The sequence below is a fragment of the Myotis nattereri genome, assembly GCF_964212035.1.
Source record: "Myotis nattereri genome assembly, chromosome: 2".
In the NCBI taxonomy this organism is placed as follows: domain Eukaryota; kingdom Metazoa; phylum Chordata; class Mammalia; order Chiroptera; family Vespertilionidae; genus Myotis; species Myotis nattereri.
This window is the reverse complement of record NC_138076.1, coordinates 182,925,321-182,947,568: the sequence shown is the minus strand read 5'-3', so window position 1 is coordinate 182,947,568 and position 22,248 is coordinate 182,925,321. Positions and strand designations below refer to the sequence as shown.

The 22,248-nt window shown below is 37.5% G+C and overlaps 1 protein-coding gene across 6 annotated transcripts in view; it reads right to left on the bottom strand.

Annotated features, from left to right (window-relative positions):
- SOX5 (SRY-box transcription factor 5) overlaps nt 1-22,248 on the bottom strand; it is a 966,957-nt gene that overhangs the window by 180,889 nt on the left and 763,820 nt on the right. For all 6 annotated transcript variants that reach the window (XM_081083091.1, XM_081083093.1, XM_081083089.1 and 3 more), the window contains one exon: nt 21,559-21,627. In XM_081083091.1, the coding sequence (XP_080939217.1) occupies nt 21,559-21,627 (69 nt within the window). The remainder of the gene's footprint in view (nt 1-21,558; nt 21,628-22,248) is intronic.

Genomic DNA, 22,248 nt, shown 5'->3' with positions numbered 1-22,248 from the left:
ACTTCTGTTAACCACCAAGTTTGTGGGGATTTGTTATGGCAAGCTTATGACACTAACGCATTAGCTCTTTTAAAATTAGTAAATAAAAATTTTACTTCCCCGATATATAAAAATTTCTTATAGTCTTTGATTATATAAAGAGTCAAACATCATTAATTCAGACCTAAAGGATTTCTGGGATGTTGACTGTATTCATATTATTTGAATAATGAACACTGTGGCATCATGCGATTCTCCTTTAGGTTTTATGTTCCACTAATAGTAGTAGAGACAGATGTGTTCTTGTTCTCTCTCTCTCTTTAAATTATTTGCTCTACATAATATATATTTTGTTCTATGACTAACATTGCATACTTTATATATATATATATATATATATATATATATATATATATATATATATATACACACACACACATATGATATGGCAAAAGTATGTTTATAGTTGTGAATATGCAAAACAGAGTTTATTCTTGTATTTTTATTTATTAATTATTGTATTATTTTCCATATAAGCAACTGTAGCCTACTTTTGCCCCACCCTGTATTGGTCATGTTTTCTGGCTGATACATTTGCTCAGCCTTACTCTTTTTAGTATCTATGCAATATTCCATAGTATGAATGTACAATATAAATTTAACTCCAAAAAGTATAATGTAAAGGCAATAGCAATAAGCTAATTTTCATACCATAAGTTACCACTGAAGGCAGAAATATTTAACAGTAATTTTTAACAGTATGTCTACAGCTGTATGTTATTTTCAGTATGTCTGACCTTGAAGTAACATGATTTAATATGTATAAAAACCTGAATGCAAAAAGTATACTGAAGTATTACCTGTATTTGAAAAGAAATATTGACTTTTCGAAAGGATAAATCAATGTAAGTATTCTTTATATGTTCCACTTAAATATTAAAGTGTCATTTTTAGTTAAACTATTTATCGATAAAGTTTTGATCAAATATCTATGCATGTAGTAAGGTACACCAGTACAAAGAAATCGATACTAATTTTATGTAAACATTTAATGTATAGTGAAATTTTATGGAATTGCTTAAAACTTTCTTTTTGTGAAGCTCAGGGTTTTCTAGTTTTAAAATATGACACTGGCAAAGTTACTTTTCTGTAATTTATAACAAAGTCTGAATCTTTTCATTTCATATCACCTGGTTAGTAAAATAGGATGCAGTAAATATTAACAAATTTGAAAACAATATTTTAAATAAAATGGTTTTAACCCCACACATATTAATTTTATATCATAGGATAGGTCAGTGACACTTAAAAAGGTCATAGAGAAATTATATTCTTACTCCTACTCTGCAGAAATCCCATTATTATTCTAAGTACCTAACAATTTTTATGACCAATAACAACATTAGTAGTTATCCACTAAATACAGCTTTGCCAGGTTATTGGACACAGCTGGAAGCAAGATTCCAGTTGTGATGAAGCAATCAGCTGCTCCCATATGGACCTTTTAAAGAATGAATTCTATACAGAAATACGAGTGGTAAAGAATGCAGCCACTTAGCACAGAGTCCTATTAAATGATGATAAGAGGACAGAGTAGTCATCCCTCTAAAGAAATACTTGGCCTAAAGCAATTGTTAACAATTTAGTTAACAATTAAAGAACTTCAATCTCACTGTCTACCGTTCAAACATGATTATCATTAGTAAATACATCTTATGAAATTTGGATTTAGCTTAAGTATTTCCTGGTCTCTAGAGACCTCATAAATTTTTTATAACTAAAAATTGATTTAAATCCTTCATACAGATGATTCTAATTTTTTTTTTCAAATTTACCAAAACTTGGAATCCAAAAATATAGACGAACCTTAAGTCATGCAACACATAGACTATATTGTGACCCATTGTGCAACTAAAACTAAAGGTTGGAAAATCATATAACTTAGTGTGCTTACATATAAATTACTTGAAAGATTCAGAAAGTAGTATAACACCTGAATACTTTGACCAAGGACAAAGTTAACTCAGAGATTAAGTCAATAATGTTACCAAAAGCTAGCATTTACTCTTATTAATAAAAGAAAAGAAAAAATAACCTTGGAATAGTTAATAGTTTTATATCAATTGTAAAATAAATTAATAATTCTGCTTTTGTCTGCTGCTGTGCTTCCCCAGCTAAGAAACAAACATTTCTAGGATCCCATTACGAAAATTTAAAGTTCAGAGTAATGATATGAAGCAGATGAGGAGAAAATAGATTACCATCAACAACATAAATTTGTTCTAGTGCTCTACAAGTACACGCTTCCACTGTTATTTGATTTTTTTTTATCTCAACGCTCATACGAGAGATAATACAATTTCCAACCTACCGATGAAGAAGCTGAAAATCAATGACATTATATCACTTGTCCAAAGTCACAAACTAGCAAATAGTAAAATCTCCAGTTTCTATAAAAGGCTTTCAAGAAAAAGCTGGTCACTCTCTCCATTCCTGTCTCCCTTAAATCCTTCCAGATACCTCTCCTTAAAGACATGGCCAAAAGCCACACACAAAGAAATGCCTTTGCACTTATATGCTTAGTCCTTCCAAGTCCTTTTGATTGCTGTTACCTTTTTATCATGTTTCTCATCCATAGTTTACTTTGGCCTTCAAGATATTCAATAGCTACAATTACTGCCTCAATGTACTCTTATAATGAAGCTATATTACTGGATTGTCTCCAGAAAATTCTGAAAATCTTAGTAACGTGAGCATTATTTAAAGGTGACAAGAACATCTTCATTATAGCTGAGCAGAGCTGAGAGGTTTGATCTCTACCCAATTCAAAGTACTTCAAGGTCCCTTATACTTTGCATATAGCTATGTAAACACTCTACTTTTTAAAGGACATAAAACCCAGTTTTGCTAGTTATATGCCTTGTAATGCATCATAACTGATGCATTAAAATATTTAGAAGATACAATGCATACTTTTTGGTCAGTCCTCAACCTTGATTTTGTCCTTTTGTCTCGGTAACTACTGTAACTACCCATCAATGACAAGCATTTGTAGTCTTCATTACTGCTCTTTCTCTTTTAGCAAGTTATTAAATAGCAAATAATAAAAAAAAGAGGCCTGTAGCATTTCTCACCATCATGTTTATTAAGATCAGCTCAGGACTGCAGAAGGGGAGAATTATATTTCCTAACCAAGCAGGTGGGTTGGTAGAATTGTACAACAAGAGCTTCAATGAATGAATCCCTACCAGTAGGGACAGATCATTATAACAGATGATGTGGGCAGACATCCCACTGACATTTAGTACAGCTTAACACAGCCAGAACAGAATAAAACTTAATAGTGGTCAAGGTGGAGAGAAGGGGCAAGCAGTAATAAAATAAGTGCAACACATCCTGAGGTTATTTTCTGTTTCTCCTTCAGTTTTAAAGCAGTACCATAGGGAGAAAAGGCTCATCTAAACAGTCAATGGTACTGGGGGAAGATGTTTACCTAATCTTACACATCTTTCCTTGATGAGTGTTATCCTCCATGACTTCAATGGGTAAATTAAAATATTTGCTCTATTGTCAGAATGATTGTTATGTAGAAAAATATTAAAATTACTTAAACATGTCATAAGCGCCCTTAATATATTTTAAAATCGAAGACACACCCCAAGTTCAAGATACTTAATTTTAAAAATCTTTATGCAAAGGAATCCATAAAAGGAGCCACGCCATAAATATGTATTTATCAGATAGTGGTTTTAGACAGAAAGCGACGTGAAATTTTTAGTATATCACAGTTTCTTAATGCTATTAGAAGTCACTGATCAGAGAAAGTTAAAAATGAAATGTGTATTCTGGGATATACACATCTTTAAAACTTTCTAGAATAATCTGTGAAAATAAATTTAAAAATCAAGATTTATTCCTTTGTGTAGGCCTTTCAGTTTCATTTTGAGGCTGTAAAATTTTTAAAGATAAGGACCAAACTTCCTCTCCTAATCTTTACATCTAGAAAGAGAGATTGACAAATAGGTTCAACATCTTAAGGTCCATACTTTCAGAGACTTGGCAGAATTATATCACAGAAGGTTAATCTAAATTGAACTGGGATGGTTGAAAAATAAAACATTTTCAGAAACCACATTTAATCCTTTCATCTTTTCCTGTGAAAACTCAGTTAAGTCTGAATTTCCTAAGTCTCTCTGTCTCCGTTTTCCAGGTATGATGTCACTACATATTATTCCATATTAAAAACCCCATAAAACATCAAACAGTGTTAATTTGAGTGGTTTTACTTTTCATATTTTTCTCTTTCCTCTGCTCAAGTCTAAAAATGAAGAAAATCAATCAAATGCTTAAAAAAGAAAGGAAGAGTGCAAAAATGGCTGTTAAGCAAAGACATATGGAGAAGATGTGCTACAGGGGAATGTTAATTCCCTGTGGCTCTGAAGATGGTACTGGAAAGCTTAAAGAAGAGCACCTCCCTCATCATTTTAGATGAAACATAGAATTCTAAGGATTTACTCAGATAAAGAAGGGTCAATGAGGATAGGATCATACCTTACCATCTCACGCCATTAGTAACCTTTACAAAGTGGGCGAAGCGATAGCATACAAGCATTTGAGGACTTTAGTACTTATCAGAAATACTGTGATCCTGATTTTCTTTAAAAATAACTGAAGAATGTCTACTGATTTGCTTTATAATTTACTTTTTTCCCTGTGATAGGTCCTTATTATGTTATTTCTATGATTATGACTGTGCAAGAAGAAAAATCATCAGATATCTGAATTGTGCAATGTTATGATCACAGATTTATTAGATGAATTAAAATCTAATTGCTACATGACTGAAAGTGAAATTTTGTTTGGACGTATTAACACTGTATCGTATAGTGGCCATATAAGAGAAATAAAATATAAGGATACTACCTTGAGAAGATTCACAAGATAGCTCTCCCATGATTGGAAAGATTATTAGTATTTTCATGATATCAGGGTATGATTTTTTTAAAGCAGGTATTTACAGAATAATATCTGATAGTTATTTCTGCATTGTGTTCTTTCCCCTAAATTCTCACTAAGTTGATGACGTCTAGGAAGAAATTTGTGTCACAGGATGGGAATAATTTTATAGAAAGAAAAGAAATAGGGTAAGAGATCGATTACACACACACACACACACACACACACGATGTAAGGTAGCAGAAGACAGGTTAAATAATGATGTGTTGATGGAAGTATTTGGACTCCTCAAAATTGTGCTTGTAATGCATTTAAGAGCAGTACTCTTTTTGAATCACAAAAGGGACTTAACTCAATGTCTCAAGGGATACAGATCTTGGAAAAAAATCTGACTTTTCTGTTTCCTTCCATGAAATAAGCACTTCTTACAGAACAAAACAGAAAAAGGCTGTTTTAGAACAATAGGAGTCTGGAAGATAAAGCTTTCAAGAAATGATAGAATAAATGTGTATCAAATACCCTAACTGGGGAGGCCAAGGAATGGGCATCATTTTACAGTGGGAGAAAAGGAAAAATCAATTGTATACTGGGGAAACATTTTCCTTTGCTAAAATATGTATTTCCCAATTTAGGTTTTAAAAACACGTATAAAAATCAAAGAGGTCCTGTGAAATATTTGTTTCACTTTAAAAGAGCCTCAGCCTGCCCTGACCAGTTTTGCTCAGTGGATAGAGCGTCGGCCTGCTGACTGAAGGGTCCTGGGTTTGATTCCAGTCAAGGGCATGTACCTTGGTTGCGGGCACATCCCCAGTGGGGGTTGTGCGGGAGGTGGCTGATTGATGTTTCTCTCTCATCGAAGTTTCTAACTCTCTATCCCTCTCCCTTCCTCCCTGTAAAAAATCGATTAAAAATAAAAAAATAAAAGAGCCTCAGCCACTCTTTATTAAAAGCACACTTTTCTTGGAAAAGCATATCAGAGAGTATTTTCACCTAGAACGTCAATTTTTGCTTTCTAATTTTAGTTTATGGACTCTCATAATATGTTGTTATAAATTTTAATTCAAAATGGGTCAAACACACACACTAGCTCACTGTAAAAAAATGATACTTTTCTTAAAAAATATAAGAACCATCAGGAACCAATGAAATAGATGTTAGGAAAGTTTTGTATGTATGCCTCCCAAAATGATATACTGAAATTGTAGTGAATTAGAACTTGATTAACATTTCCGAATTCTTTTCTCCTAAATGATGTGTCATTTAAAAATTCTATGGAAATATTCAAATAGTGTTCCAAATTTCTTTAGCAAAAGATGTAATATGTGTTTCAAATTCCAGACAAAGTAATAAACTCAACTTGATGGGCTCTGAAGACTTGCTGCTCATTTTGTGTTCAGGAGTGCTAATGATCTATTTAATACTAGAGGCCTGTCACATGAAGATTCGTGCAATAGGTCTTCTTTCCCCTGGCTGCCAGCACCAGTTTTCCTCTGGCACCCGGGACCCAGACCTTCACTCTGGCCACTGCCTTCCATCTTCGCTCTGGACATAGTCTTTGCTGCAGCTGGAGCCTTCAGTCTTTGCTCCTTGCTCCGGCGGGAGTCTTCAGTCTCCAGCCAGAGCTGCTCCTGTTGCTCCTTCTGCCCCCCACAACCCCCCTCATAGCTTGATCACTGCTTCACCTGCAGACCTCGCCGAGGGGTTCATGGGTCCCAGTGGGCTGCCTTGCCTGTGTCCTGGCTTTCCAGTGGCTCCTGGGGTCGCACACGGGGGGCCTGGATGGCGGCTCCCAATGTCCTGCTCTGCCTGCAGTACGCAAATTAGCCGCCATCTTTGTTGGTGGTTAATTTGCATATCGTGCTGATCAGCCAATGGCGATGGTAGCGAAGGTAAGGTTAATTACCATGTTTGTCTATTAATAGATAGGACTAGAGGCCCAGTGCACCAATTCGTGCACAGGTGGGGCCCCTTTGGGTGGCCTGCAGGGATTGGGCTGAAACCTGCAGTCCAATGCCACCTGCAGCTCCTACCTGCCACTCCTGCTCATTCTGGCCCCACTGCACCTGCTGCGGGCTCACGCCAAATCAGTCCTGATCAGGAGAGGTTCACGCTGCTACAGCAGCACTCACCAGCCATGAGCCCTGCATCTAGTGTCCTCTGAGGGGCGTGGCCTGTGGGATTGGGCTGAAACCAGTTCTCCGATAATCTCCGAGGGGTCCCAGATTGTGAGGGGGTGCAGGCCAGGCTGACGACCCCACTGGTGCATGATAGGGCAAGGGAGAGGCCATGGGAGGGGTCCAGGGCATGCCCAGCCCATCTCACCCAGTCCCAATTGGCTAGACCTAAGCAGCAAGCTAACCTAGTGGTTGGAGCATCTGCCACCTGATGGTCAGTGCATGTCATAGTAACTGGTGAACCAGTCGACTGTCTGCCCCCTGGTGATCAGTGTATGTCATAGCAAGTGGTTGAGCGGCCGTAGCATATCATTAGCATATTATGCTTTGATTGGTTGAACAGTCAACCAGTCACTGGATGCATGAAATTTGTGCATTAGTGAGGGTCCTCTCAGCTGGCCTGCACCCTCTCACAGTCCGGGAGCCCTTGGGGGGTGTCTGACTTATGGCGTAGGCCCACTCCCACAGGACATCCTTAGTGCTGCCATGGAGGTGGAAGAGGCTCCCGCCACCACCACTGCACTTGCCAGCCATGAGCCTGGCTTCTGGCTGAGCGATGCTCCCCCTATGGGAGTGCACTGACTACCACAGGGCAGCTCCTGCATTGAGCGTTTGCCTCCTGGTGGTCAGTGCATGTTATAGCGACCAGTCATTCTGCCATCAGGCCAAAACCAGCTCTCTCACATCCCCCAAGGGGTCCCAGATTGCAAGAGGGTGCAGGCCAGGCCGAGGGACCCCACTGGTGCACGATCAGGGCTGGGGAGGGATGTGGGAGGTTGGCCAGCTGGGGAGGGACCGCGGAAGGGCTCCATGGCATGGCCAGCCTGTCTTGTTCAGTCCTGATTGGCCAGACCCCAGCATCAAGCTAACCTACTGGTCAGAGCATCTGCCCCCTGCTGGTCAGTGCACGTCATAGTGACTGGTGGACCAATTGACTGTCTGCCCCCTGGTGGTCAGTGCACATCATAGCCAGCAATTGAGCGGCCTTAGCAAATCATTAGCATATTACGCTATGATTGGTTGAACGAACAACTGGACAACTGGAAACTTAGCATATTAAGCTTTTATTATATAGGATTATGTAGGATGGTAATACAGGACCAAAAGACCAGGGTCTACATCTAATGGGAAGTGACTATAGCCCTTATCATTTTTGGACCATACCTTTCCCATCCACGAAAAACAAAAAGACTTAAATTATCTCTAAAGTCTAATTTTTTATATTAACTATTTTATTGATCAAAGGGTTTTAAATTGGTACTACTCAATGTACTGTGATGAGGTCAGGAGCTGTTAGGATGTAACCAGGTAACTGCTTCCTTCAGGAAACTTGCAGTGAAAATAAAATGTCATCTGAATTAAAGCTGGTTTAACAAACTCCTTATCTCATCAATGATTTGTAGCAGTTCACAGATTGGACTTGTAGCAATTTATAGATTGTTCTGTGGGCCATATTTTCTAAACAGTTTTTTCAAGATATATATTGATTTCAAAGAGAGGAATGGAGAGGGAGATAGAAACATCAGTGTGAGAGAGAATCATTGATCTGCTGCTTCCTGCACGCCCCCTACTGGGCATCAAGCCAGCAACCCCAGCATGTGCCCTGACCAGAAATCTAACCAGCAACCTCAAGGTGCATGGAATGACACTCAATCAACTGAGCCACACTGGCCGGTCCGGATAGTTCTTATAATGATGTAAACATTAGTAGTCTTCAATCCTACAGCAATTGAGATGAGTGAAATGATTTGCAGGTTTCCTAATTATACCTCTGCACATAGTTGGGACATAAGGTCTGACAAAAATAAGGGTATTTAGGGGTTTTCAAACTGAAACAAGTTATTTAAATAGACACTATGACATCTGTGGGAGGTTGAAATCATTGGAAGTCTATTGCATCTCTCCTATTAGAGATTTAAAAAGTACAGGAACACAAGTAAGGTGTTAGTAGACAGACAAACCGTTTGAAATATGAATGTCCTAGAACATTTAGAGCAGGATTATACATGCACTGTACATGTAATCCTAATTGAGTAAACATATCAAATTTTTATTTGTAGATATTAGGCCAGTGCATCTTTCATTAGTATCATCTCAAAATTAGGTTTAAAATGAAAACAAACATATTGTATCCTATTTTATTATATAATCATGCTATTTAAGTTAGATATAACAGAATATTGTACACATATATTTTAAATGTTAAATATTTAGACACACACAAAAAAGAATAAGAATGTGGTTTCTTCCACATGGTTAAAATGACTGCATACGTAGATGGCACATTTATTATGCAGGTGCTTCATTTGGTCAAAGCTAGCTGCTTCTATAAATAGTGGTGGAGCATCCTAGCCATGCAATTTTAAATTTGAATGTTTCAAACCAAGGGGAAATTTCATCAAAATATGTGTCCGTTATTTAACCATCGATTCACTTCACAAATACTGACACCTAACTGCACTTTTTTTCCTATTTGCTTGTTTGGGTAACTTTTGACTCCCCATACACACACACACACACACACACACACACACACACACACACACCACACTTCTATATGCATTGCTTCATTGTCAATGTCTTGGAGTGCTTCTGGGCTGACTGATGTAGGATGTTATTTTGAACATGCCAGAGCATCTACACGGCGGCAGCATTTTCTTTTCAGCCTGCATTCCTTGATAAGTGGCAAAGCTTCCCACTTATCAGTCACTCAAAGTGACTGTAGCTGTCAGTTGTGTACAAAGCGCAATCCGTTTGGAAGCGGAGACACCAGCATTTTTCTTCTCAGCTTGAAGCAAACACGTTTTGACTGCTCGTCATTCAATTTTAAAGCATCCTCAATTAGGGGCGGATGAAGATATCAAGAAAACACATCCTGAACACCTCCAGACCAGGCAACAGAAAAAAATGTATTGTTATCTCTTGATTTACCTACGGCAGCACCATCCCTCCTCTTACTCTGACTGCATGACACGGGCGCTCATGACAACACACCCTCTATCATGAAAAGATTGCAATAATGTATTATACTAACACCCTGTGGAAACTCTCTCTGAGCCTGTTTATGTTCCCTTTGCTCTCTCCCTAACGAACCACCCCACAGAAATTCAGATCATTTACTTTTATTTTTTTAATTTTCACCCGAGGATATTTTTCCATTGATTTTAGAGAGCATGTAAGAGAGGGGAAAAGACAGAGAGAAACACTGATGTGAGAGAAACACACCCATTGGTTGCCTCCTACATGCACCCCAACCAGGGCCTGGGCCCAGGAGGAGCCTGCAACCTAGGTTCCTGCTCTTGACCGGAATCGAACCCGGGACCGTTCGGTATGCAGGCCGATGCTTTATCCATTGAGCCAAACCAGCTAGGGCTCAAATAATTTACATTTAAAATTAAAACAGAAGAATATTTTCCACTTACTGTATTTATGTGAACAACTTTCTATACAATGTAAACATAAAATCCAATTGAACAATGACAAGAAAGAGGAGAAAAGTTAGCCAGAGAAAGGAACTATGGGAGAGAGAAAAAAAAGGGTAAAGGAAAGGACTAGACTAGGCTATGTCAGATGGTCGAGCAGCAGCCACAGATACAGGTCTTGGCAAAGTGGCGGAAAGGAATATTGAGGCAGGCGTAAAAATGTATTCAGAATTAGATGGTAGCATGGGAGAAGAAAAAATTTTAAAAACATACCTTGGTAATAAACAGAAAAATATAAAGTGAATATAATGATTTAAAAATATAGAAACTTGAGTTTATGTATGCACATATATTAATACAAAACTTTAAACATATGATAACAAAATTAGCTTATTATTTTACCTTTTAATTAAATATGTATATGCTATGAAAATTAATTAGTTCACCTCTTCTAATTTCCTTAAGTATAACAAGAATTCCAACATAAAAATAATTATTTTTAAAGATATGTATCTTTTATAAATATGACATCCATTCTTTTGCATTTATATGTGAAGATTTAGTTATGTACATTTGCTTATGTGAAACACATGTTTCCTCCATTTATAAATATTAATTTCTCTCACTTATAAAAGAACACTATTTTACCTGGCTTATTGTAGAAAGAAAAGTAAATTACTTTAACAAAATCCTGCCAAACTGAGGATCTTACCAACTCAGTTTGATAAGATCACTTACTCTTATTTTATCGAAATTAACTGAATTAAATCACCTATTGCTGCAGGAGGCACCTTCTTAGTTTATATAGTACTCAACTCTCTGGATCTCAGAAACACACACACACACACACACACACACACACACACACACACACACTCCTTACTTCCACTGACTATTAAATGGAGATAATGCCATAACTTATCTGAATTCTTGTGATAATTATATGAAATTACCTCCACAGATGAACAAAAACAGATCCAGAGACAGAGAAGTCTCAATCAGACCGTCAAACCTCAGAGGGAAGGTAGGGGAGGGTGGGGTTAAGGGGGAGAGATCAACCAAAGGACTTATATGCTATCATGTAGGCCTAACCAATGGACACAGACAACAGGGGGGTGAGGGCATGAGTGGGGGGATGGGGGGTAATGTGGTGATAAGGACACATATGTAATAACTTAATCAATAAAATAAAAAAGAGAAACAATGGGATACTCCTTTTCATCGGTATGGTGCAAAGAACAAAATAATTTTACAAATCATATTCAGCACAGGAAATGTTGGTTATCTATTTTAATTTCCCCCTAAACATCTCTTTGAATCCCTGGAGAAAATTATTGGTTTGCTTGTTGTTATGTACACTACAGAGTAGGTAATGTGATCTCACTTTAATCATTCATACATTCAATAAATATTGTAAAGTTCTTATTATATGCCAGGAACTATTATAAGTATTTTCAGTTTAGTAGTAATCAAGACAGATAAAATATTTGACCCCACAGAAGTTATGGGCACGTATGTGTTGTGGTAGTGGTAGGGGTACAGCAAAAACCAAATAAATATAAATAGGAAATTAGTACTGTGAAGAAAAGTAAGGGACTTTTATTTACAGCCAAACTGTCAATTAAGTAGGAGTTTAAAAATATATGCATGTATATATTTTGAACATTTTTATTCCAGACACTTTACATCCTATGCACCCCCTGCCCCTCCTTTTCTTTTAGGAAGTTCCTCAGTGTGGTTCTGGAGCAAAGCAAGGAGAGAACCCAAGGTGGAAAATGCTATTGGAAACAGTGATTCCGGCTCTGGAGGGCCATACATGGCCATCTGAGAATTTCAGCTGGACCAGCAAGCCTAAACAAAAGCAGGAGGACAGAGTGCAAGGAAGCAGGTGTCAAGGAAAAGGGGATTCTGGGGACTTGATTTATTTCTGATAATTTATAGAAATCATAAGGCAAATAACATGAGGGGGAAAATAAAGGCAATTGGAAACCACAAAGCTACTCATGAAGGAAATAAGGAGTATCCTATTAAAACTATTCAGCAAACAATATATAGACATATTTTAATGTCGACACCATTTATTGATTTTCAACTTTTATTATTAAGCAATAGATAAAGCAAACAGGTATGTATGTATACACATATACAGACACACACATATAAATTTAGAGTAAACATAGAGATAATGAAAGTTGGCAACTGGGAGTGCGAGAGGAGAGGTGCCATCCTCATGTAACAAGGCAAGTTCAAGAGACACTATGGTATAGTTGATTGAACAAGAGAAGAGGTGTAAGCAAACTATTTAAAGTTTCAAAGTACTTATTGGAAGAACTTAAAAGACATATATTTTGAGGTGAAAAAGGGGAATAGGAGGGAATGTCAGGATGGCAATATAGGAACTAAGTAAATTGTCCTCCTGTTTCCAAGTTAGTGATATTTAAAAATGATAAGTCAGCAATAGCACTGGAATCTATAATAATAAAATCATAATATGCTAATTAGACTGGATGACCTTTCCCATGAAGCCCGGGTCCCGGGTGCCAGAGGGAAGTTGGTGCCAGCATCCAGGGGAAGGAAGGCCTACTCTTGCACTATTTTGTGCATCAGGCCTCTAGTCCTATCTAATAAAAGAGAAACATGGTAATTAGCCGTACCTCCGCTACCCTTCCCATTGGCTAATCAGGGTGATATGCAAATTAACTGCCAGCCAAGATGGCGGCTGGCAGCCAAGCAGCTTGAAGCGAACATGAGGCTTGCTTGCTTCAGTGATGGAGGACTCCAACGTTCCCCGCCTGCCGCTGCAGGCCTCTGAGCTTGCGGTTTGAAACATTGTTACAAATATAGAAGCTAAACAAAACCCCAGAAACCTGCTTTCAGCCAGCCGGGGTCAGCGTGACAGGGGGCAGCGCCCAAACCCCCTGATCGCCCTGCGGCTCTGTGTGTTACAGGGGGCAGGGCCACAACCTCCCTATCCGCCCTGCTCTGTTCATGACAGGGGAAGGCACCCCAACCCCCTGATCAGCCCTGCTCTGTGCCTGATAGGGGAGAGCTCCCCAACCCCCTGATCGCCCTGCGGCTCTGTGTGTGACAGGGTGCAGCGCCCCAAACCCCTCCCCCCCCCCACGGGCCCTGCTCTGTGTGTGACGGGGTAGAGCCATAACCTCTCCATCGGCCCTGCCCTGAGTGTGACAATGGCGGCGCCCCAACCCCCTGATCGGCCCTGCTCTGAGTGTGACAGGGTGTGGCTCCCCAACCCCCTGATCCGCCCTGCTCTTTGTGTGACAGGGGGCAGTGCCCCAACTCCCATATCGGCCCTACTCTGTGAGTGACAGTTGGGAGCTCCCAACCCCCTGATCGGCCCTGTTCTGTGCGTGACAGGGTACGGAGCCCCAACCCCCCTGATGTGCCCTGCTTTGTGAGTGACGGGGGCAGCGACCCAACCCCCTGATTGGCCCTGCTCTGTGCGTGACAGGGGGTGGTGCCACAACCTCCCCATCGATCCTGCCTTAAGTGTGACAGGGGGCGGTGCCCCAACCCCTTATCAGCCCTACCCTGAGCGTGACTGAGGGTGGCATCGCAACCTCCCAATCCACCCTGCTCTATGCGTGACAGGGGGCGGCGCCCCAACTCCCCAATCGGCCCTGCTTTGAGCCCGACCAGGGGCTGCACATAGGGATTGGGCCTGCCCTCTGCCACCCAGGAGCAGGCCTAAGCCACAAGGTCGTTATCTCCTGAGGGGTCCCAGACTGCGAGAGGGCACAGGCTGGGCTGAGGGACCCCCCTCTCCCCGCCGAGTGCACAAATTTTTGTGCACTGGGCCTCTAGTTATATTATAAAATTGATAACTAGGAAGCTATTAAAAATAAAACTTTAAAGATTTTTTGTTTTGTTTTGTTAATCCTCCCCCGAGGACATTTTTCCATTAACTTTTAGAGAGAATGGAAGGGTTGGGGAGAGACACAGAGAGAGAAATATTGATTACTGATTGGTTGCCTCCCACATCCAAGGGAGGTAGGTCCCTTGACCAGAATAGAACCCATGATCTTTTAGTCTATGGGCCTATGCTCCATCCATTGAGCCAAACCAGCTTGGGCAAAACTTTTAAGATTTTAAAGTGGTTCCTTCTGAGTAAAAATATTGGGCACCACATAGCAGCCTGGGCTCTAGACAGCTGCTTTCATTACTCCCCTGTACCATTTTAGCCATGTGGAATGTATTTTATCAATAAAAATTGACATATATGTGCATATCAATCTCTATCTCTGTCTACAGAGACACATTTGTATGCGTAGAGAAATGACATGAATGATGGAAATTTTATCATTAGGTAATCATTAGGAAATGCATTTTTTTTAAAGAAAGGATTTATAAGTAGTTCCCTCTGAGTAATACTAGACAGGTGTAGTTATCATCACTGCTCTGTTAGAAGAGGTCACCTATTTTCTCAACTATCTTTCTGTTTCCAGAAAGTGCAAGAAAGAGAGGAATGTCATCTATAAAGTTACTTCTCTGTATCTCCATAGTTTCTCCCCTACTAATCTGTCTGAATGCCAAGAACTGCATTCTATCCAGTTGTGGTATATTTTGTTTCATATGGCAAATCATTAGTTGGACCTCAAGGAGTTAATTCATTTCCTTCTCAGGTGGAAATGCTTCCTTAATTGCATGGTGTTTATTCTTGGCATTTCCAGTCTCTTAAATAGACAAGGTTACTTTGCAATCTCTTTGTGCTCATATATGTGTGTGGGGTCTTGTTGAGGGGCGGGGAGAATGTTTCCAGCTTACCACACTCTGAGAAAGAAATCATAAACCAGCAGGTCAGTCAGGTACTATGCTTTCACTTTTAGCGTTATTATATTTTCAATACAATATTTCAATGGATTTCGTTCTGCATAATAATTTACCAAGAATTACCAAAACTCTTAATGAGCTCAGAGAACTTTGGCTCCAATAAAATGAAACCTTTGTCACAAATTGGTTGAGCCTGTGACTGCAACTTAATCATTCAATTGTGCATAAGTCAAATTGTATTTTTACTTTGTAAGAGTAAGTGCCCAGTGAAAGAAAACTCATTTTAAAACTTCGGGCCATTAAGCCTTAAATGGTAGAATATCAGTGAAATAAAAATGAGCGAAGCCAAGACTCGAGAAACTTGGAATCCAGCCATTGTTCCACAAGTAACAACTTCTGTTGACATTGGGAAAATCTAACCTTACTTGGGTTCAGTTTATGAATGTCCAAAGGAGAGCTAGGTCTAAATAAAGGCTTTCTAAAAGTCCCTTGTAATTCTAAAATTATATGAATTTGGAACACTGAAGGTACAGTTTTTAGTAGCTACTGCCATGTAGATTATATTTTTTTCCTAGAAATTCTCCTCTTGCTGGTAGTAGTCATTAAATTGTTCATCATCAGAAATACAAAGAGAACAAGCTTCTCCTCTAATGACTTAGGCAGAAATTTTTAGCAATGTGTGCTCACTATATGCCAGGCATGATCCAATTTAATTCTCAGATTAACCAGTTGTGATTTGAGTATTGTAACTCCCATTATATAGATGGAAGTAATGAAACAGAGGGATTAAGCTGTTTCCCAAGATCACACAGCAGATGAGGTGTGAAGATGCAGAGACTGAATTCAGGTATGTCTAATTCCAAAAAAAGATGTGCTCTAATATACTTTTTTGTTAAATTGTTTATATCTATAAAAATTGTAATATATGTGCATGTGTTATATCAATAAAGTTGAAATATATATGTATATCAATCTCTATCTACAGAGACATATTTATCTGCATAGAGAAATAACATGAATGAATGAAATTCTATCATTAGGTAATCATTAGGAGATGTATTAAAAAAAAAAGATTTAAAAGTAGCTCCCTCTGACTGAAAGGAATGTATTTAATTGAATGATTAAGTCATTGCTAAAATTGTATTTCATACAGTTAAATATAGTTCTATGCCACCTAAAGAACCAAGCTCTTTCCTCCATACTGTGGAATATACACCAGCCAACTAACAATGTAAAGGAAGGAGATTTGTTCTTTGCTCTGCCTTTAGCTCCAGGCAGAACCAACAGCCCAAAACTATTATCAGACCTGAACATGCTTAATTTAGGAATCAGAAACAATGACAGGGAGTTATTAAATATCAATTATTTATCCCCAAGAGAAAACAATGAACAACGGTAGGAAAAGTTTATCAGAAGGGGAAATGCAATACATTTGTGGAATCTCTTATGAAAATTCTAACACTGAAATTTCAATATGGGAATCATGACAAATATTCATTTGACAAGAAGTACAACATCTTTAAATCTGCCCTTAGAAATACTGTAAATGGATTTCATAGTAAAACATGTTTGACTTGGCCCTATTAGATGCTAATAAGAACCTTAAATTCCATTAAGTATTATTAAGAGAGAGTAAAAACTTTAAAACTAGGACATGCTTCCCCAGCCGAAAGCTGTAGAAACTCTGTCCCATACAAAGCTTCAAGATAAAAGAGAAACTGGGTCTCCAGAGACATTCACTTTGTTGCCATAATGGAAGTTCACAGAGGTCACATTCATTTACTTTAAAATTTTTTGGTAACAGTGAACCAGGTCAAGATGAACCATGGGTCTAGGATCATTATTGGAAACATAAACCACCTAACTATCAGTATTAGAAATAGGTTGATTTATTATAAAAGCTAGATTAGTCAGAAAATAAAATTACTAAAAATTAGCCATGGGCTCTGGCTGGTTTGGCTCACTGGATAGAGTGTCGGCCTGGGGACTGAAGGGTCCCAGGTTTGATTCCAGTCAAGGGTATGTACCTTGGTTGCGGGCACATCCCCAGTATGTGCAGGAGGCAGCTGATCCATGCTTCTCTCTATTGATGTTTCTAACTCTCTATCCCTCTCCCTTCCTCTCCGTAAAAAATCAATAAAATATATTTAAAAAATAGCTATGGTAGGCAGAAACAATACAGTAGAAACCTTACCCTCAAAGAAATCTAGAAAGATATTTTTCTCTGACACATTTATAAATTTGTACTAATATACTAATGTACATTAAACGTTAGCTAGATAGGTAGTAAGTAGGAATGTAAAAATTGTTCTTTTTTTAAGGACAATTAAAGGGAAACATTGCCCAATATTAAAAAAAAAAAAAAAAAAAGGAGACTGAAAGTTCTTGGTGTTCTAAAATTAATAATCTCATAAAGAAATGATACAGCTCTAGAGTGCTAATAGGATGTTTCTGGCATTAGGATATGATTTTTTCTTTTTGTAAAGTGAACTGGTTTATGATGTTACAAAAGATAACATAAATTCTTTTTTTAATTCTGAGTTATGTATTAACCTGAAAGACAACTATAACTCTAAATTATCTATAAGGAAGTAAAGTAGATTGTGTTTTCAGTCCAATTAGAATAATGCAATTTTAAAACCAAGGATGGTTTTAAAAGGGAGAAAAATAGTTCGTGAAGAACTGATCCTAAGTTATTAATTAAAACTGCTTTTTGCCCTAATCGGTTTGGCTCAGTGGCTAGAGCATCGGCCTGTGGACTGAAGAGTCCCAGGTTCGATTCCTGTCAAGGGCATGTACCTTGGTTGCAGGCACATCCCCAGTGGGGGGTGTGCAGGAGGCAGCTGATTGATGTTTCTATCTCTCTATCCCTCTCCCTTCCTCTCTGTGAAAAATAAATAAAATATATTTAAAAAAATAAAACTGCTTTTTAAAAATAACTCTTATGGTATTTTCTCTTCAAATAAGTAATTGAGTAAAACCTACCACCACTCTTTTCATTTGGAGTTGAAAAAAATAGAATTAACAGACCCCAATAAATTTTAAATAATCTGGTCATTAGAATATGTGAATGTGTGTGCATATAGGCACATACAAACTTGTTCATAATTGTAAAAATTAAATGGCATGTACTTCAAATGAAATAAACATGTCTAAATTGACCTCTCCTTTAAAGAGATCTCAGTAAAAGAATGAGAAAAATGTTGGGGAATATCATTCTCCAGTCATTTAACATTTCCACCAAGTGTGACAGTTTTTCCTGCTTTCTTACTCTTTATCAATCTAACCCACAAGGCAGATCTGTCTAACAAATTTAAGGTATTGTATGCCTTTACCAATATTTGGAGCAAGTTAATGTCTTATATATTTCAATTGAAACCAAAATTTTAAGGGAAGCCTTACTTGTGGAATAGAAACACTGATGTCCACTATTCTATCAATAAAGGAATTAGAACACATTGTTTTCTAAAGTCCAAAGCAACAATAGAATAAAAAGTAAAAAAAAAAAATGAAATCAAGATGAGTAATGTAAATTGGCATATTTATCTCTACAAGGTCTTAAAGCTCCATATTTAAGAAAGAAAAAAAGTAGATCCAATTCAAAATACATACGTATTTTCAGATATCAAAGATAATTTAATCGATGATAAAACATTCTTATGTGATCATTTGATTACATATGCATCCACAAAACAATATTTTATAATAAAATTTGCTATATATTTTATTTGCCTTCCATTATATAAGGCTTTATTTTTGCTGTTCTTCCTACTTGCCCTGTGCTGATAAGGGAAATGTGGAAATGGAAAGAAGAAAAGGGAGAGAAAACATTCTAAAAAAGAAATATGGTAAAGATTTATGTGAGAAAAACAGGATCTATTCTACCTTCTTAATCTTTTATTTCTACATATACCAATATATCAGTGCCTCCCATAACTGTTGGAACAATCTCTCAACAGACAATGTTAAATATATTATGACTTTCATAATTATTAAGTGCTTGTAAGACTGCGCCAAATTAACAATTTATAAAATATGCTTTAGCACTATGCTTTTAGTTAATGAATATACTAGAAGCTGTGAAAATGAATTCCTTTCAGATTGTCAGTCTTGCTCAGTACTTATTTTCACCTGGAACATTCCCGACTTCCCAAACTCTTTTTTAAATTAATAACTTGATGGATGTTGACTCTGTCATTATCATTTATCTGTACTAAAACTAGAAAGAGGGTAAGTACACAGATATATCTCAACATCTCTCTTAATGTTTCCCCCAAATTACCATCAGTGTGACATTATTCTCTTTAGGGACTAATGGGTATGTTTGTTTGTTTTCACTCTGTGAACTGGTGAAAGCCACCAGCTTAACATTTTGATCAAATAGGAATTCTAAGCTTTTAAATTGCTCATACTTAGCAAAATTTCTATTAACTATCAGAAAACTTTGTCTCTGATCCTAGCTCTACTTGTAACTAGTTGTGTGATGTTGGGCAGGTTATTAAACTTGGCTTGAATCCATCCATTTCAACATTTGGTCTTTTTAGCAGAGCTTAAAATACACATTATATATACAGTGTTCATAATTGTGAAATAATTCCAAAAAAAGGAATGGAAGATGATGATTACATTTAAGTGGTCAAACAAAGCTTACCCATATACATATTTAAATATGGGTTTAGATACAATTTTGCAATTCTGGTTAACAAAGGACTCTCTCAGTCTCATAAAAAAATTGAAAAATTTAGAACTATTGGTACCTTCATCAAACTATAGTGAAATCAAGTGATTTGCAATGGGCCACATCACTGATTATGGAATTGTGCCTTACTTATATGGAGAACTTGCCATAACATTTTTGTTATAATAGGTTTTCAATAATTAAAAACATTTTAAATCTAGATAATCTGATACCATCAACTAAAACTATATTCAAAGTCATCACACTTAGACTAAACATGGAAATCTAATTAACAGTTTTAAACCTTTGAGCAACCACACTCCTGGTAGAGCATATTCTATTAGAAATATGCTTCTAATAATTACAGTTAAGGAAAGCGAAGACTTTGGTTGGATCATCTCATTGATATATCACTTTCACTGAGGCTGTGACCAGTTCATTGAAATCTCAGCGAGAACAAGAATGAGTAAACCCTGTGGTCTATATAATCCAGGGAAAAGACATTAAATGTACCTGACCCAATTAAATACAATGGAATGAACTCTGTTGACAAAGAAGTCTAAACATGATTAACAAACGAATGAAATAATTTTGACACATTTTCTTCCGTCATTTATGATATTCACTTTTAATAAAATATATTGGATTCTCAAGGTAAAACTTCAAGAGTATGATGAATGTTTCCCCAGATAATCTGTCTGCAAATCTAATAGTTGCCTCCAGATGAATGAAGTTACACAGGGTTGAATTCATAGATCCATGACTCAGGTTCCTTTCCTTGCTAGTCACAGCGAGTATATATTGAACACTTACTATTTGTCTTGACACTACCCTAAAGCCATCCATCCATGACTTCATTAAATCCTCATACACGCTCTGTGAAATAAGTGCTTCTAGAAAAAGAATTTTCAGGAAAGGATACAAATTCTGTCCAAGTTCATGACACTAGTGAGTGGTAGAGACAAGACATCACTGGCAAGGTATCATTTCCTTTTGTTACCATACAACCGCTTTCTTTGTTCTTTATTGATGCTTCTTATCATTGTAAATTTCCACATAAGAAAAATATGGAGGTTATAGAACCCATTGTCTATACTAAAGGTAGGATTCTACTTGAACACCAAATCGTTATGTTCCCTAACTTCAACCTTTATCGCACATGGCTCTTGAACATACCGCAAAAGTTCTTACTGCCGTGACTAAATGAAAACCCACTCTACCTTTCTGCTTTGGTTTCCCTGCACCTCCGCCATTAAGAACACACTTACAGGTACATTTTAAATATGAAACAACGGAGAAAATGAAACATTTCTAACATTAATTTCCCTTCAATATGGGATGAAAATTGTGGTCAGCTTGCTTGGACTGAAGCTCCCTGACACAGGAGGGCCCGTGACAGGGCCACCACTGTATGATTCTCCTGGCACTGGAGACAACACAGCATGAATTAGGCTGAAAGTAATTTTTACTCTAGATCATTTCAATCAGGTACATCTAAAAATGAGAAACAAATATGCATTTTTTAATTGGAAGAATGTATGAAATTATGATTTCTGACCTGGATCTGTTGCTGAAGCAAATTGATTTTGTGTTGTTGCTGCAGAAGTTGCTGCTGTTGTCTGGCAATCTGTGGAGAAATAGCACATGGAAAAATTTAAAGTGTATTTATTATAGTCCTAAGGGGAAATTACCAATGTTCTGTTTCTCAAAGTTTGATTTGACACTGATTACTAAGTTGATGCAAATGGAAATGCTTGTGCCTGTACAGTACCAGCGGTTCATCATTAAGTAGGATCAGTTAAGACATTCAATATTCAGGAACCATTATGGTTCTTTTGGCCTAAAAGGAATGATGCCCTAAAACACTACAACAGTGATCTAATCCAGTATAAAATGTTCATTTCAAAAATCCCACTTCCTGGCAATATCTTAAGAAGATACTATCTCTGATATTTTCAGCTGTTTTCTATGAGAGTATTGATTAAACAGTGGGGGTTTGTGACCCAGGAATTCAGAGTAGCACAAACTATTGTAAGATGCTTTATTTCTTAGAGTTTTTATGTTTGTTGGTTGTTGTTTTTTGGTAAATACTGTCCTCATTTCTGCCTCTAAACTGCCATCTCCTTAATGTACTCCATTCTGATTCCTGCTCCCATTCGCAACTAAAATGATTCTTAATAAAGTCATCAGTCACTTCCAGTTTTTAAACTGTGAAGTGAGTTTTAATCCTTACCTTTTGACCTTTCAT